Here is a 19051-nt window from a genome sequence, read left to right as displayed (position 1 = left end):
AACGATGCTTGTGAAATAGAAACTGGATCTTTGGCAGGAAGACGAAATTGCTCTCTCGAAATTTTGTTGAGTAAACTTAGAGAACCAATATTCGAGGAGAGTTGTATGGCAAGACGCTGCTACAATTTTAAACCCCACGTACAAGCCATTAAACAAACGACATATCAGTGTATGTACAGATCCATATAGATAGTCATTCCTATCTCGCATAGTACACGAATGGAGTAGGAAAAGAATTCGCTAACATTGGCACTTGGTATCCTCGGCCAGATGTGCAGTGAGTTGTGGAGTATTTAGATACAGACAGAGACAATCGGCGCTTTCGTATCGGAGAGATGGTGATGATAAGGCCATCGCAAGAATCCACAATTGCACCGTTAATGTGACGCTAGTTTAAAGATTGCAAATCACCAGTGCCTACAGTTTCCCAAAGTTGTTGAAATTATAACATTTTCCCCATTCTGTACGAGACTATTCTTACGCCCTGGAAGCTGTTACACACTTTTCACACTATGCAATGTGTGCTCCACGTGATTCGGCCATTATGGTTCCTATGATAGACAGATGGTGACAGTCTTCTGGCTAGCCAAGTTACGTTTTCATTCAAAGTGAGGAATGCGTAACTAACCCGAATTATCTGGATAAAATTAACATATTTTTAATGCTGCCATTTAGTACTGGAACACATAATTAACACAAAGAGCGTATGTAAATTGACGTAATCTTTCAAACCAACCTTTGTTGTCAGAACAGTATCTACCAGAAGTTGTGTATGAAAGACCTTATGTTACTGTAGCTCTCGTAAATAAGAATCATCTACTAGAAGTTGTGTATGAAAGCACGAAGAACTTCTGTTACTGTAACTCTCGTAAATAAGAAACTGTCACGCCATTTTCGTAAGGTGACGAAAGAATCGAAAACCTGAACCAGGATGGAGAGAAAAAGATTTGAATTCCACTTCTCCAAATACTTACTTCGTATCGATATCAGATCACCTCATAATCGTTGTTCATTAGTTCAGCCAGTACTCACATGCTTCATCTGGGACGTCTACTGTATGTCATTTCCTCACAGTAGTAATGCACGTTTGTAAAATCACAGCTCTGTGATTCGTTCGTAAACATTCGACGAGCTTCGATACTTACGTTGTGCTTGTCTACAGTCGTAAACTGATCACAATTTCTAGGGAAGGATGAGGCATTATTTCATAGGCTTGTATTTTGCTCAAAAACATCAGCAACTGCTGTGAGATGAAAAGCTGTTATTATATGATCACCTAACAAATGACACAGAAGATGAGATTATGATCACTGACAATGAGTTAAGCTAACTGAAGAGTTTGAAATAAACTCTTTGTTCTACTTCAGATCACCCGCCAGGATAGCCGTGCGCGTTAAAGCGCTTTCCGGGACTGGTAGGCGCGCTGGCGCCTGATCGAATCCGCCCGGCGGCTTAACGATGAGGTTAACGTGTAGTAAACTCTCGCCCACTTGCACGTGAATAACACTACACGCAGACAGTCGGGATACAAACATTCCATCCCCGGGTAACGGGATGGCGACACGAAGAGCATCCGACAAACACTTAAACTAAACCACGCCAAATTAGTTAACAACAGTGTCGACCCTGCGCCGATGCGGTATAAAGGGATAAGAAAAAGAAAAAAAAAGATACATCTTCAGATCGAGTGTTCAAAATAAGAGAAAATATCAGCCAGCGGAAGACTATTCGGATGTTTTGCTCATGGCAACGATATCTGAGCTCTCTCCGCGCGACTGGATGCAGGCAGAATCAGATAACGGACTAACGCTGTTCTGTGAACAAGCAGAGAGACACGCAGGATCAATGTTGATTACATCAATTTTATACAGAATACCTTACGGGCTTGCATGGTTTGGAATTGAGCTGATCTGTGCGGAAATGACACCACTCGAGAGAAACAAAGTACCAAAGTTATTAAAATCATACTGTTGTCGAGTGGAGGGTGTACAATGGATGCAGGGAAAGCGCTTCTGGTGCTCCACAGTGGAGCATACTGCAAACTTTACTTTTAAAAAAAGCACTCCTCGTTTTTCATCTGTAGTAACCCACCCCTGCCATCACGAGTAATTGCGGCCGAGTTTTAACGTATCCATACGAACTGTATTGTTGTATGGGAGAACCCGGAACAAATTCTAAACTGAGCCAGTACAATTTCTGAACAAATAATAGCTCTGTTCGGATTTCTCTAGTGGTACCACAACGAATGTGTTGTGCCAACTGTTTAAAAAAGCTGCTCACATTTCGTTTAAAAATGGTGAAGGAACCGGGTCGCAAATCATTCCACAAGTACATAAATGTCATGGTTAAGGAAGTGACAGAATTCTCCAATCGTTGCTGCAAGACGATTCGTCCCGTCTTACGCTCCTATTACGAAATATGTAAGTTCATATAATTACTCGTACAAAATTTCACCATCTTATTCCACCTTCTCTCATGTGTAGGTCGATCGTAAAAGTATTACAGAGCTAACTCGGTTTCTGCGTAGCACTGGCAGTAGCAGGGACAACGAAACAATCGATACACTGAATCACCAAGTAGGTCAGTCTGGTTAGTTAGAATCTATGGTAGTGAGAAATCCAGGAAACTTCTCGTTCGACTACAGGTAGCTGCTCAAAAAGAATGTGGCAATTGAAAATCCCGTCAAATGCGAAGTCCGTTCTGTAATACGTTTCTTAATGTCAATTAATCAAGAAACGTTAACATTTATGGCAAAATTTGTGCTATATTCGCCACGAGCGTGAAGACTGGAAGAGTTGTGTGTCAATGGTGTCATTTGGTTAAGAGTGGAAAGAAATTTTCATGGTGATGACAGAAGAGACCTTTTGTTTGTAGTCAGCCACGAAGTAACACAGAAAATTTGACGAACACCAGAGTTTTACGGAACCTCAGGAGTCGGTCACCTTTTCGCACAATCCTCCGGTTGTTTTGCCTGAGGTCGCATTCAAACAAATGGTGCACTGGAAGTTCTATGATCGTTTGATTCTAAGACCCTCAGATGGTAGAATTTTATGCAGGTTGATATTGTCGACTCTTTAAGATATATCACTTTAATAATTTTTATGTAGAGTAGTAATAAAGGGTGCAGTTTGAAATTAATTGACCTCAACTAATGTGGACTTTATTACAGCGTGACAAAGGGTGCTTTCCGGATAGCTCACTTACTTGTATACGGATCCGAACCAAAACACTTTAAGATTTCCCTGATTGCTAACCCTTCAAAACAGAAAACTGTGATGTTTCTAAACGACCCTATTATCAGTTTCTACGCTAATCGCCAGTAAGAAGAATAAATATTAGAAAAAAACTAAATTTGGAAAGCTGAAGTAGAAGAGAATGATGAAATGGCTCTAACAATGCATCAGGTACCACAGAAAAATTTCCCAATGATGACAGTGAAAAGCCGTTCGTGAGGCAGACTTCATGTTAAAAGAAAGAACTTCAGCGTCAGACAGCGCCACAGATCATTGCTGACTAGAAGGAAGTTTGTGCATTATCTCTGTTTGGAGGAGGTATTTATTGATTTTATCAATATAGTTGGCTGAAATTTTCATAATAACATTTAATTTGTTAAATAAGGGGGATATTTCCTATTTATTACCACATTTTACAGCTAAAGTTATTAATCAGCGGGTAAGGGAACGTGGACGTTGTCGATTTCGTCCATTCAGCAACAGTGGCACGCTAAGTTTGTGTTCTTGAGGATGGTGGCTGAAAACCTACCTGGTCACACAGGTTTAGATCTTTATAGTGTAGAAACAATGTGCTATATTTACGTTGGTGTGAATGTTTCTAGCCGGCCGCTGTGGCCGAGCGGTTCTAGGCACTTCAGTCCGGAGCCTCGCTGCTGCTACTGTCGCAGGTTCGAATCCTGCCTCGGGCAAGGATGTGTGTGATGTACTTAGGTTAGTTACGTTTAAGTAGTTCTAAGTCTAGGGGACTGATGACCTCCGATGTTAAGTCCCATAGTGCTTAGTGCCATTTGAACCTTCTTCTTTTTTGAGTCTTTCTTTGTCTTATCTGGGTTTCGCTTATTTTGTTCGTTTGCCAGCTTTTTGGCCTAGATTTAACTCCAGTAGCTATTGCTGCGAACAAATAGACGTACTAACTGGGAAATATGTGGTTTTACTATTTAGCCAATTGAGGGGTGCGGCTGCCGGATGTGAAATTTGTGAAGAAAGGGGGCAGTAAAGAAATCAGATGTCTTAGTCCAGGCTCAAAAACGCTAGCGGGTTGAGTAGTAGTAACGCAGTTAATAAGCGTAAAATGTTTGCTTCCCCGGAGTGAGAGTTGATGCTGTAAAAGCTAAATATTGCCATCGTTATTATCGACTAACTGAGCTCTGTTAAAGGGAATAATTTATACAGTTTTATATACTGAAGCGTTAGAGAAATTGGTATCGGCATGTGTATTCAAATACAGAGATAAGTAAACAGGCAGAATACGGCGTTGTGGTCGCAATATCTATACAAGACAACAAGTCTGCCGCAGTTGTCAGATCGGTTACTGCTACTACAATAGCAGGTTGTTAAGATTAAGTGAGTTTGAACGTGGTGTTATAGTCGGCGTAGGAGCGATGGGATACAGAATCTTCGAGGTAGCAATGAAGTGGGGATTTTCCCGTAGGACAATTTCATGAATGTACCGTGAATTTGAGGAATCCGGTAAACCATCAAATCTGCGACACCGCTGCCGTCGGATAAAGATCCTGCAAGAATGGGACTAACGACGACTGTAGAGAATCATTCAACGTGACAGAAGAGCAACTCTCCAGCAAATTGCTGCAGATTTCAATGCTGGGCCGTCAGCAAGTGGCGGAGAGCGAACCGTTCAACGAAATATCATCGATATGGGCTTTCGTAGCCGAAGGTCCACTCTTGTACCCTTGATGATTGCACGACTTAAAGCTTTATGTCTCGTTTGGGCCCGTCAACACCGACATTGGACTGTTGATGACTGGAAATACGTTGCCTGTGTCGGTCAAGTCTTGTTTCAAATTGTACCGAGCGAATGGACGTGTACGGGTATGGAGACAACCTCATCAATTAATGGACCCTCCATGTCAGCAGGGGACTGTTCAAGCTAGTGGAGGCTCTGTAATATTGTAGGGTGTGTGCCGCTGGAGTGATGTGGGACCCATGATACGACTAGATACGACTCTGACAGGTGACACATACGTAAGCATCCTGTCATTTCAGCTGCATCCATTCATGTCCATTTCACATTCCCACGGACTTGGGCAATTCCAGCAGGACAATGCGAAGCCTCACACGTCCACAATTGTTACACAGTGGCTCCAGGAACACTCTCCTGAGTTTAAACACTTCCGCTGGCAACCAAACTCCCCAGATATGAACGTTATTGAGCATATCTGGGATGTCTTGCAAAATGTTGTTCAGAAGAGTCTCCACCCTCTCGTCCTCTTACGGATTTGTGAACAATGCTGCAGGATTCATGGTGTCATTTCCCTCCAGCACTACTTCAGACATTAGTCGAGTCCATGCCACATCGTGTTGCGGCACTTCTGCTTGCTCGCGGCGGAACTACACGATTTTAAGCAGGTATACCAGTTTTTATGGCTCTTCAGTGTATATGAACCTAACGCCTTCTTATTTAGAAAGATATCGTTCCTAAATATGGATCAGTGTAGATCAGAACTTGCAAGCCATATACATCTACACGTGTACTCTACCAATTATCGCCCAATGTGTATTAACCAGAATTTCTCTGACTCTAATGTCGTGGTCAGTATGCGACATATATGATAGGGCATTAAAATTTTTCGTCACTCGTTTTGGTACGTGGGCATTTCTCTGAATCTGTCACACTGACTAAATGAATCCGTGACGAATCGTACAGGTGTACGTTGATTTCATTTTTTCCGTTCATCTAATCAAACAAAGGCGCAAGATCCACGAGGGCGGACTGAAAGGTAGTGACTCCGAACTTCTTATGTGAAAACTCTTAAAGCATTTTAAGTAAAGAAAAAGGTTATTACTATTATATATATATGCAGTCTTCATATCTACCGGGTCATCAAAAAGTCAGTATAAATTTGAAAACTGAATAAATCACGGAATAATGTAGATAGAGAGGTACAAATTGACAAACATGCTTGGAATGACATGGGGTTTTATTAGAACCAAAAAAAATACAGAAGTTCAAAAACTGTCCGACAGATGGCGCTTCATCTGATCAGAATAGCAATAATTAGCATAACAAAAAATGACAAAGCAAAGATGATGTTCTTTACAGGAAATACTCAATATGTCCGCCATCATCCCTCAACAATAGCTGTAGTCGAGGAAATATGTTGTGAACAGCACTGTAAAGCATGTCCGGAGTTATGCTGAAGCATTGGCGTCGGATGTTGTCTTTCAGCATCCCTAGAGATGTCGGTCGATCAGGATATAGTTGCGACTTCAGGTAACCCCAAAGCTAATAATCGCTCGGACTGAGGTCTGGTGATCTGGGAGGCCAAGCGTGACGAAAGTGGCGGCTGAGCACACGATCATCACCAAACGACGCGCGCTCGAGATCTTTCACGCGTCTAGCCATATGGGGTGGAGCGCCATCCTGCATAAACATCGTACGTTCCAGCAGGTGTCTATCAGCCAGGCTGGGGATGATGCGATTCTGTAACATATCGGCGTACCTCTCAGCCGTCACGGTAGCAGTAACAAAACCAGAATCACTCATTTCCTCGAAGAAAAAAGGCCCGATAACTTTTTTTTGTTCTAATAAAACCCTATGTCATTCCAAGCATGTGTGTCAATTTTTACCTCTCTATCTACATTATTCCGTGGTTTATTAAGTTTTCAAATTTATACTGACTTTTTGATCACCCGGTATATATTTGCAGCCCTCTGTCGCTTGTGGCGTGTAACATGGCGGTGTGTAACGTAGCAACGTCGGTGCGCGAGAAACAGCGTAGTGTAATCGAGTTTCAAACTCGAAAGTTACTCCACAAGTGGAGAACCCTCTCTTCAATATGACAATGCCAGAACACACACAAGTACTGCGATCTGCAAGAATCCGACCATTGCGTACACTGTAGTCGATCATCGTCCGTACAGTCCCGCCTTGGCTGCCTCTAATTTTCATCTCTTTCCGAAACTTAGAGAACAGCTTCGAGGACTTCACTATGATTTTAATGAAGCGATGCAAGCAGAAGTGAGATTGTGGTATCAACAGCAAAGTCAAACATTCTACAATGCCGGTATGAACAACCTAGTCTCTCGTTGAGAGAAATGTGTTCGTCGCCAGGGTTGCCGCATTGAGCAATAAATATGTAGATATGAAGAGTGAAGATGTAGAATGTTAATAACGTTTGCTTTATTTAAAAAGCTTTAAGAATTCCCACGTAAAATATTCAGAGGCATTACTTTTAAGCACGCCCTTGTAAAAACAATATTCAGTTACATGTTGAACCTCTTTCACGTGTGAATTACGTTTCCATATGATTCGTCCACTACATCTGAGTCTAGAATTTGCCTTTCTGACGGCTACATTCATCCAGCGTGTATCACTCTGGACAGACGTTTAGAGTCACATGCCAACCTGCCGATCTTCTGCAAGGCTACATATTTCGTAACACGTCGCCTATCACACAACTGGGTAGACTGTGAAAGGCATTACATGGCCACAGACGTCTTCCGCCAGGGCGCCAATGCAAGCTGCTCTCCATCAGAATGCCAACACCACAAACACGGCTGGGACAGCTATTTTGTTATTTAAGAATCGCATTTGAATGTTCGTTGTGTATGAGTAGACAGTGTTGTGATGATCCCATGGCTACCACATGAATATGGACTTTTTGGTCTCAGAAGCACCATACACAACCCCATGTAGGAACAAAACGACTCCACGCGACTAGTGCAGGTACTCAACCCCATGTAGGCTGTCAGTGGCCCCAAGTGACTAGCACCTGATAGAACACATTTATCGTTCACTCAGTTGCGCAGTTTCATATAGCCACGTCACGTACTTTAATGCAGAAAAAGAGCCTGTTTGCAGCACGACAAGTAATCACATGGCGAATGCAATGATTTCTGAAGTACCACTGATTGGCAGCATGTCAGCCACTGTTACGGCTTCCTTTGACGCAGCAACAAAGAGAGACTCACTACCAGTGACGCGCTAAGTGACAACACTGGGCGCAGAAGTAGCAACACGTCGTCTTTTCACACGAATCGTAATTCTTTGTGCAGCATCCCTGTGTGGAAGCTCTTAGGACAATTAACTTCAGCATATTGCATTGGTCATCGTTACAAGGGACCAGCGCTTCGCGTAATGGTATGAGATGCCTCTAGGAACAACAAAAGATTACCTCTGGTTCGATTAGCCGGTAATCTGGACATCAGCCGCTACATTTCAGACATGTTAAGATGTGAGACTGTGACCAGTCTCTGTGGCGTTACTTTTCAACAAGTTATCAGAAAACCGTTGTTGCCCTTGCTGTCCTGCCTTAATTTGATACAGAGGGTGTTCGAGTGTTGTTCTAGGCAGCACGGTCTCCAAATCCCACAGCCATTGAAAAAACCTCGTCATGAGTTGTCGTGATACTGAGACGCTATCACTGATGAGACACTATGATTCAAGAACTCTTCAATACTGTTCAGGCAGAATCGAAAGATGAACCCGTATCTGTCGTCCAAGTTCAGTTCAACTTGATGCCCGGACAGCTCAAAGCCACTATTGTGCTAGGTGTGACAGTTCATGTATTGCATTTGGCACTATGTATATCTGAAACAACTTGCAAACTTCAACACTGCTCATCCTGTTCTGCTGTATAAGTACAATTTTGTTGTTTGCTACCCTTCCTCGTGTTGGAATTTTTATGGAAAGCTGTGTATCTATTGTGTACAGAAGCGATCGTATCAGACTACGCTGAAACACTCGTCACTGCCTTTGCTTCTGGTACCACCCCATTACCATTGACACAATGATCCTACTGAGCTGTCTTCATTCCGATCGTGTATCCGTTTCACTATTCCGTGTGTACGTGTTTTATTTTATGGGCGAACGTACGAAGCTGCATCGATGGACCACAGGAGTTTAAGAAACACATCAACCTGTGCTCCGCCATCTACCGTCCTCTGCCATTGGACCATTAGACACTTGATAACAAATCTAGTACACTCACTTACCGTTCCACAGTTTAGGAACTGAGCGGTATTCCGTTACGAACTCGGTGAGTGCAGACGTACTTTCCTCAAGAAAGCCTTATTTTCTTCCTTATCACTTCCCATTCGAGGTAATGTTCCGTCTGTAATGACCCCGAGATTGTGAAAAATATGCCCGACTCTTAATTTTCACTTCTTTCTGTGGATTCGCTTGAACGCGCATATGCTACGACAGCAAAAGCATCCGAAAACACGAGGAATTTGCAGAAATAACGATAATGCATGCACGTCTTCCTTTCGCAGTTGCTGAAGGACACTAGTGGAACAGCAGCAGCAGTTCGTGCTGTAGACTTCCATGTCCGGTTGCAGTAGATGTGTTTACTTTCCGTGAGGCTCGGTTTCATACTGTAGTGGGTTTATACCGCAGTGTCGTGCTTTGTTTGTGGACTGACGATGATAAGAAGAAATGGAGACAACAAAACCTGTTTCTAGCAAATAGCGTACTCATAACAAACAGCGACAATAAGCGTAGGTGTTCAGCTTGCCCTTCCGTTGGACAGATTACCAGCAACAGCGTCATATCCCCTCATTCCATGACGCGCTACAGAGAGTATTAGAATTTAGCCAACGATATTGGCACAAAGTCTGGTCTCAACTGAAACTCTGTGAGTGTACAAGAAATTATTGCACTACATCGTTCTCAAGTCATTTCAGAAAATCAGTTTATAATTAATATATTTCCTTTTTTTTGTTTTTCTCTAGGATTCGAGCACAGTCCTCACGCTTATCTCCAGCACTTAATTAAACCAATTTGGGTATCCGAGCATGCCTATCAGGCCAAATAAAACATTCAGTTTCATATGCGTTTTCCTCGTATCTTTTCGAACAAACATCCAGAGGTTCTCTCTTAGGGACACGTTCGCTACCTCCGTCCAAGAATACCAATGACTTACTGATTTCCAGATGCAGTGCTTGTTGCCTTTCATACGAGGGGGGTTCAATAACTAGTGGAACACATTTTTATCTGAAAGCAAGTTGGTTTCATTCAGGATTACAATACACCATATTACTGCCCACTCACTTGCATACAAAACCCTATTTCTCGACGTAATCTCTGTTCAATGCGACTGTCGTACGCGCAGTGTGACATTCTATTAGTCGACGTCTGAGCCGACGTCTTGCTGCATAAATAACCTCCCCATCATCTACGTACTGCTTTCCGGGAGTCCATCCTTTATTGGGCAAAACATTTGGAAGGCAGAACGTGCGAGATACGGACTGTAGGGTGGATGAAGAAGAACTCCAGTGAAGTTTTGTGACCTTCTCTCGGGTGCGCAGCCTTGTGTAAGGTCTTGCGTTGTCAAGGAAGGAAGAAGTTCATTTGCACTGTTCTGGCGACGAACACACTGCAAGGAGTCACAGCTTTGCGCGGCCGGGCGGTCTGCGGGAGACCGGACAGGTCTGCGCGACTTGTTGCGATGATGACAGATGCCTCACTAAGCGACACATCGTGCTTTTGTTCGCTGCCAGTTCTCCATAGCCTGCAAGAAGGAACTCAATGACATCTCACTGCTGGAACGCAGCTCCGTTACAGACGCCATTTTGAAGGCTACGTATAGCACCGCCACCTATCGGAATTCGTGAACCTATAGGGGCTCAAGTGGGAATATCCACGATGTCCCACAATAAATTCCGGATTTTTTCAACCGAAATTGGCCGAGAGCAAAAACATGTTGCATTACTTACTGAACGCCCCTAGTAGTTGTTTAGTGGGAGAACGGAATCAGTAGCCGAACAACCCCCTTGACAATACAGCGCCGTTGTTCACAGCAGTTGTGAAACAGACTACATTACGGTAGATGGGATACGTTCATCGAATGATCCCAGAGGTGAACGCGCTAAGACAGACCCTGCGTTTGAAGAGACCTCTAGGATATTCCACACTTACGATAAATTATGTTACCAAATATTACAAGCAGGGATTTCAAATACGCACAATTGCAGGTGGGAGACATGTAGATCTATACGGTGACGCTGCTTATCTAACGGGAAGGTAACAACGATGAAGAGTGATTAGGAACGCTGATCCAAAGTGACTTCCTAACACCGCCAACGACCCTGAACAGCCAAAGATAATTGGAAATATCGTGGTGTTGTCAAATTTATCACTGAGAAATGCGGTCGTGACAGCGTTAAAAAGAAATATATAATTAAAGAAACAACGCTTTTCCAAGAAGGTCAATGTGTCCCCATCACCTATTGTTTGTAGTAGTTAAAACTTTCATTATAACAGTCGTGTGTAAAGACGTTATCGGCTAATTGTATCGAAAAACATTTCGCAAAAATAGAATTAGAACGTAGAAGTCCACTCTTTCGTGTTCAGTGTTTTGGAGGATACGGTTTCACGGTACATTCTTGAAAATGACAGGTACGCTTCAGAGTTCACCAGCTGTGAAACCTCTGTTGGATTTTTCGAAGAGTTGTTTGAGGAGGTTCATTTTGTGCAACACCACAAAAGCCCATATCAGTACTTACTCATTACAGCACTCGAAATGGAATACTGCGTTGCCACTTAACACTAGTAACTTCTCTTAAAACGTTGAAGGTATCTCATTCTAGTAGCTCGCAGGACATTTATTAAATAACTTTCGTAATTTCATGCTGTTGTTCGCAGCTGTAATTAAAGTGAAGAACAGATTTTGTTATCTCCAAATGAAAGCAATGTCACATACATGGCGAGCTGTCGTGTGCCTAAAATTATCGTCTTTCTTCAGTCTCTAGATAAAATAGCTGCAACAGTTATCAGTAGGTATTTTGAGAAACAATCGCATTACATACAAAGAAATCAGTACTAAACATTGTAAATATAGTTGAAACATATCTGATAAACTAACAGTCAAAAAATAAGTTAAAAAGCCTGTGCCACGAAAAGAAATCCGGTCTGTGAGGGTGAATGACTATGTTCCGTAAGCTATTAGTTTTGTAAAGAAACAGAAACTCTACAGGATACTATGTCCGTCTGACATCGAACTGTGCAATAGATGATTAGAAAAATGTATTCCTTAAATGTGTGTCAGTCCCCAAAGTATAGTGTGGAAGTTGTTTTTCGTCGTTTGTGAAGCGAATTTTAGGTTTCTTGGCCTAGTGAATTGATGAGATTATAGGGCCAACAAGATTTTTTCATATTATTACTGATGGATTTCCTCTAAATTATTTGGTACGTGGATGATTGCCCTGGCTGTTACCTAGTGTATGTGTTGAGAGCATAGTGGGGAGCGTCCGCCATATCTCGGAAAACTTTGTTTTAAATAGCTTGCAGTCTTTTCAAGCGTTTCTCGGCGGCCAGTGACCAAACTTGCGATCTACAAAAGATGGAGAGGAGTGTGATGGCACATCAGATTGCCAGTTTTGCATTTTCTGATATTCGCATCGCTCTTGAGGAGTGTGTATAACTGACAAAATAGGCCACAATCAGTATAGACTGAGCAGGTAATGTGCGACCTCCATGTCAATCTCTTGGCTACGGTAAGGTATGGCTTGCAACCAGCTGTGAGTTGACAACTGGAGATCTTGAACTTGGTGGTGAACAGAATGGACTGGCTCTTGTTAGGATTGGTTTTCACCTTCCAGACAGTCGAATATTGAATTACTTTGTCTAAAAGTCTCCGGAGGCACCTGAAAATGGAGTTTACGCTGTAGCACCGCTTGAACAGCGCAGTGTCATTGGCATACTTGGCGATTTCTCCTCCCACCTGCTTAGGCTTGTCACTGATATCGATAGAGGACAGCACGGGTCCGAGTACGGAACCCTGCGGCATGCAGCCAATACCGGTTTTGTGATGTTGCACGATCTGCGCTTCCTGACAAAGTACATCTTCTCCCTAGGGAAAAAAAGAATCAATCGTCTTGAGTACATGTCCTGGACAACCTATGATTTTAATATATTGTGTGAAGCCATCATGCCACACGCGTCCTAAATGAGTTCCACCTCCGGGTCATGTAGGCTCAAGGGATGTCTACCGGCCGCCATGTCATCCTGTGTCTTGCGGCGTCACGCGGATTCGGTGTAGAGTGGCATATGGTCAGCACACCATTCTCCCCGCTGTTGTTGCGGGCTTTCCAGACCGTGGAGCCGCTACGACTCTGTGAATTAGGTCATAAACTGGCATCACGAGGCCGAGTGCACCGTACTGGTACTCTCACCTACGAAAAATCCTTGGCAGTTCCGAGAATCGAGTCTGCCGCAAGATAACATCTAACGCGTTCAGAAGCCAGCCTTTTCTATATCAAGGAATACGTCGCTGTGCTCCTCTCTGTGCAAATACTCAGTCAAGATATGGGGCTGGTGGACTGTGGAATGCTTTGTGCGGAAATAATCATATTTATAAAAGGCTCTGAGCAGTATGGGACTTAAAATCTGAGGTCGTCAGTCCCCTAGACTTAGAACTACCTAAACCTAACTAACCTAAGGACATCACACACGTCCACGCCCGAGGCAGGATTCAAACCTGCGACCGTAACAGCAGCGCGGTTTCGGACTGAAGCGCCTAGAACCACTCGGCTACAGTGGCCGGCGATCAAATTTATATACACTCTGTGTTGTTGTGTAATGAATCTACACTCCTGGAAATGGAAAAAAGAACACATTGACACCGGTGTGTCAGACCCACCATACTTGCTCCGAACACTGCGAGAGGGCTGTACAAGCAATAATCACACGCACGGCACAGCGGACACACCAGGAACCGCGGTGTTGGCCGTCGAATGGCGCTAGCTGCGCAGCATTTGTGCACCGCCGCCGTCAGTGTCAGCCAGTTTGCCGTGGCATACGGAGCTCCATCGCAGTCTTTAACACTGGTAGCATGCCGCGACAGCGTGGACGTGAACCGTATGTGCAGTTGACGGACTTTGAGCGAGGGCGTATAGTGGGCATGCGGGAGGCCGGGTGGACGTACCGCCGAATTGCTCAACACGTGGGGCGTGAGGTCTCCACAGTACATCGATGTTGTCGCCAGTGGTCGGCGGAAGGTGCACGTGCCCGTCGACCTGGGACCGGACCGCAGCGACACACGGATGCACGCCAAGACCGTAGGATCCTACGCAGTGCCATAGGGGACCGCACCGCCACTTCCCAGCAAATTAGGGACACTGTTGCTCCTGGGGTATCGGCGAGGACCATTCGCAACCGTCTCCATGAAGCTGGGCTACGGTCCCGCACACCGTTAGGCCGTCTTCCGCTCACGCCCCAACATCGTGCAGCCCGCCTCCAGTGGTGTCCCGACAGGCGTGAATGGAGGGACGAATGCTGACGTGTTGTCTTCAGCGATGAGAGTCGCTTCTACCTTGGTGCCAATGATGGTCGTATGCGTGTTTGGCGCCGTGCAGGTGAGCGCCACAATCAGGACTGCATACAATCGAGGCACACAGGGCCAACACCCGGCATCATGGTGTGGGGAGCGATCTCCTACACTGGCCGTACACCACTGGTGATCGTCGAGGGGACACTGAATAGTGCACGGTACATCCAAACCGTCATCGAACCCATCGTTCTACCATTCCTAGACCGGCAAGGGAACTTGCTGTTCCAACAGGACAATGCACGTCCGCATGTATCCCGTGCCACCCAACGTGCTCTAGAAGGTGTAAGTCAACTACCCTGGCCAGCAAGATCTCCGGATCTGTCCCCCATTGAGCATGTTTGGGACTGGATGAAGCGTCGTCTCACACGGTCTGCACGTCCAGCACGAACGCTGGTCCAACTGAGGCGCCAGGTGGAAATGGCATGGCAAGCCGTTCCACAGGACTACATCCAGCATCTCTACGATCGTCTCCATGGGAGAATAGCAGCCTGCATTGCTGCGAAAGGTGGATATACACTGTACTAGTGCCGACATTGTGCATGCTCTGTTGCCTGTGTCTATGTGCCTGTGGTTCTGTCAGTGTGATCATGTGATGTATCTGACCCCAGGAATGTGTCAATAAAGTTTCCCCTTCCTGGGACAATGAATTCGCGGTGTTCTTATTTCAATTTCCAGGAGTGTATATAATCAATCTACTGATACTCTGCATACCGAAGTGAAAGTGGTCTGTAATTTGTCAGCTTGAGTACAACAAGATATAACGGCATATTTTAGTCATATTATGAAACAAAACTGTGTATCTTTACATCGTGAACCCCAGCTAGGTGATACGAAATGAAGGTTGCGTAAACTTTTCGGAACACAGTTGGTAAGAAACTAATGATCAGCTTTAACTTTATTTCGATGACAATAGGAAAGGACTTTGTCAGGAATGATTCATGGACAGCACCATTAGGAACGCTTGGCCGGCTGGAGAGACAGGTCATATCGCTAGTCCAGCCACCCACCGCTGTTCTGTCTCGCTCAGTCCCTCTGCTACCTGCTTGTCCTATCGGCCTCGTGCTTTGTGTGTTTGCTTCGTCAAACACGCCAAATTTCTAATAACAGACGCATGGCTCTTATATGCCCGAAAAGTGTTCGGTACTGAACCATACGGTCGACTGCTGACGAAGCTGGTGTCACACGGAATATCTACGAGGTACGATACCGGTGTTAAAATTTTTGACAGTTTGAAGAAGAACCACTATAGCCTACTCAAAATAGTGTATTTGACTGAAACAGAAGTAACAATGAGCATGCCACACGGATGACTGACTACACATAAACGACCAATTAGTTAGGGTCCGCAGCACTCCCAAATCGATCTTTGGAGATACTATTGTCTACCAGAAGGTGCTGGCGTCGCTGATTGATGGTAAAAGAATGAAGAACGGCTTTCACTCTCTGTACTGGCTGGCAGCTTTCCTAAAATCGATAGTGTTTAGTGGTCATACGCTGGAGCCTCTCATGTAGATTAAACACCTTACGATATGAAACGGAATTAACAATGGAAGTCACTAGCGAAATCAGGAAAGCGAAAGGATGACTTAGATTCGTTGGCTGTACTCTGGTAAAATTGTGTGATACTATTAAGAAAGCTGCATAAAAGACACTAGGCAAACTGTTCTACGAAGCTGTTCCAGTGTTTCAAATAGTCCGCATGAAAGCTATTGAATAAATTTAGAGAGATGCTGCTTGGGCTGAAAACATGTTAGTTAGTACAGCACATATGACAGATTAACAAAGAACCTTAGTGAACCTAATTAGTATCTTTGGAAGAAAGATCACATTGTTTTTATTGAACCCTTTCGAAAAAATTTAGAGACCTAATTTTTGAGGAAGGCTGCAACAAGTCTATCCTGTATATTACACATCTTATGTAAGGATACAGTTGTCACGTTAAGAGATATTACGGCATGAACTGGTATGTACACAGATTCAAGTTTATCTGTGTTTGGAGTAAATGGTACAGGTAGCCAGGAGCTCCAGGTGCGAAGCAAAACCGTCCATTACTACACTGTCGCTCTCACAAGGGAACCTCCCCATCGCACCCCCCTCAGATTTAGTTATAAGTTGGTACAGTGGATAGGCCTTGAAAAACTGAATACAGATTAATCGAGAAAAGAGGAAGAAGTGGTGTGGAACTATGAAAAAAATAACCAAAATATACAAACTGAGTAGTCCATGTGCAAGATAGGCAACATCAGGGATGATGTGAGTTATGAGCGCCGTGGTCCCGTGGTTAGCGTCAGCAGCTGCGGAACTAGAGGTCCTTGGTTCAAGTCTTCCCTAGAGTGAAAAGTTTATTTTCGCAAAGTTATGATCTGTCCGTTCGTTCATTGACTTTTCTGTTCACTGTAATAAGTTTAGTGTCTCTATTTTCCGACCGCACTGCAAAACCGTGCGATTAGTTGACGAAAGGACGTGCCTCTCCAATGGGAACCGAAAACATTTGATCGCAAGGTTACAGGTCAACCGATTCCTCCACAGGAAAACACGTCTGATATATTCTATACGACACTGGTGACGGCATGTGCGTCACATGACAGGAATATGTTGTCGACCCACCCAACTTGTACACTTGGCGAATGGGTAAGAAGATTCTTCTACCTTGCCCGATTTAGGTTTTCTTGTGGATGTGATAATCACTTCCAAAAAGTGATGAAAACATAAGAGTTTGTCACATAAACTGCAACAAATGAATGCAACAGTTTCACAGTCGCACAGTGTGCTCTGTCAAAACATATGTTTTAACGTTTTCAAATTTTTCCGTGTGTAGACCGTCAAATCCTGCATAAGCAAATAGAACATGTCCTGGAATTTTGGAGAGCGAAGTTGATTATGTGTGAGTGCCTGAACTTTGATAATTGACACACGATCACGTAAACAATACTGATCTGTGTACCTGTGCAGCTTTGCAAAATCATAGAATCTTTTCACAAAGTATTTCACTTGCCGTTTCCATACTACGGCGCACTTATCTTGCGGACGGACGGAGAGATAATAATTGTCTGAAAATAAAAAATTAAACTTTTCACTCGAGGGAAGACTTGACCGAAGGAACTCTCGTTCGGCAACTGCTCATGCTAACGAAGGGACCAAGGCCCTCATGAGCTCACACTGTCCTTCATGTTGCCTATCTTGCGCATGAACTACTCAGTTTGTATATTTTGCTTATTTTTTTTCATAGTTCCACACAACTTGTTCCTGTTTTCTCTGTGTTCAGTTTTTCAAGGCCTATCAACTGTGCCAACTTATATCTAAATCTTAGGGGGTTGCGATGGGGAGGTTCACTTGTCAGTACAGCTGCTACATGCCTCTCCTCCCTTTGTCTCGTTTAACTTTGACATCTCATACCATTTATTAAAAATCCAACTCCTATGCCCATTTACACGAAAAATCAAATTCACATCATGGTCATGTATTATTAGTTTGTTACTATATACGCTAATATCTAGAATATCAGAAAGCACAACATATAATACTATATCAGTACGACAATTGGAACTAGGCAGCTAAGGAAAAGAAACACTGCTCTCTCTCTTTTATTTTTGGTCAACAGACTGTGCTGTTCAGACGCAATTCACCATGACCACTCACCTCGACAAATTTGTCCGAGACGAACCTCTCGACGAGCGCCGTCTTGCCGCACTTGGAGTCGCCGACGAGCACGATGTTGCAGTCGATGTCCTGCAGCGCGTCGCCGCCGCCGCCGCCGTCCCCTCCCGTATCCATGGTTTCGACAACAACGCGCCGCCCCGTCTCCCGCAGCCCGCAGCGCACCGTACGGCAGCGGACGCACACCTCAGCGCGACACGGCACTTGCTAGCTCCGGGCAGCCCGCGGCGCCAGCATCCCGCTACTGGCACGGCAGAGGCGCGCCGGGCACGTGCAGCTGCTCTCCCAGACGCGCATGCGCACTGGCCGCCGTCTCCGAGTAGGGCAGCCCCAGGTAGAAGCAGACAGCGCGTGACCCCCCACGGCAGCAACAGCTGGCAGAGGACCACAAAAATTCTCACATCGTACATCAAGAGCTGTACACGAACTCTATTATTTATTGTCATTACTTTTATTTTGGACCACGTTTATGCCCTGCATTCACTACATTGAGTTTGGCAGAGAGTACTTCTCGCTGTTTCGTACTATAATGAGCCAAAACGTTATGACGACTTGGTTAACAGCGTGATAGTTCACCTCTGGGACGCAATACAGCGCTGACTCTGCGTGGCATGGATTCGACAGTCCTTGAGTGGTTCGCGGAGGTATGTGACAGCAGATGTATACACAAAGGTCACGCAGTTTCCGTAAATGACGAGCCGGTGGTTTAAAGGCGCGGACAAGACGCCCAGTTGTATCCAGATTTGTCCTATCGGTTCCCAGATCAGGCGAATTTGATGGGTGTGACATCAAGTCCCTATCAGGTCGGATTGAGGGAGGACATAGAAGCAATTTAGAGGCGGGCTGCTAGATTTGTTACTGGTAGGTTTG

At 44.5% G+C, this 19051-nt stretch overlaps 1 protein-coding gene across 1 annotated transcript in view; it reads right to left on the bottom strand.

The window, feature by feature from the left end:
- The window catches only part of LOC126236978 (ras-like GTP-binding protein Rho1), a 323883-nt gene extending 305483 nt beyond the window's left edge, over positions 1-18400 (bottom strand). Inside the window, exon 1 of the mRNA XM_049946696.1 lies at positions 18164-18400. Coding sequence (XP_049802653.1) covers positions 18164-18298 — 135 coding nt within the window. The 5' untranslated portion in view covers positions 18299-18400. The remainder of the gene's footprint in view (positions 1-18163) is intronic.
- Between the last annotated feature and the right edge of the window lie 651 nt (positions 18401-19051).

The sequence above is a fragment of the Schistocerca nitens genome, chromosome 2 (genome assembly GCF_023898315.1).
Source record: "Schistocerca nitens isolate TAMUIC-IGC-003100 chromosome 2, iqSchNite1.1, whole genome shotgun sequence".
NCBI classification, from domain to species: Eukaryota; Metazoa; Arthropoda; class Insecta; order Orthoptera; family Acrididae; genus Schistocerca; species Schistocerca nitens.
This window is presented reverse-complemented; position numbering and strand designations above follow the sequence as displayed.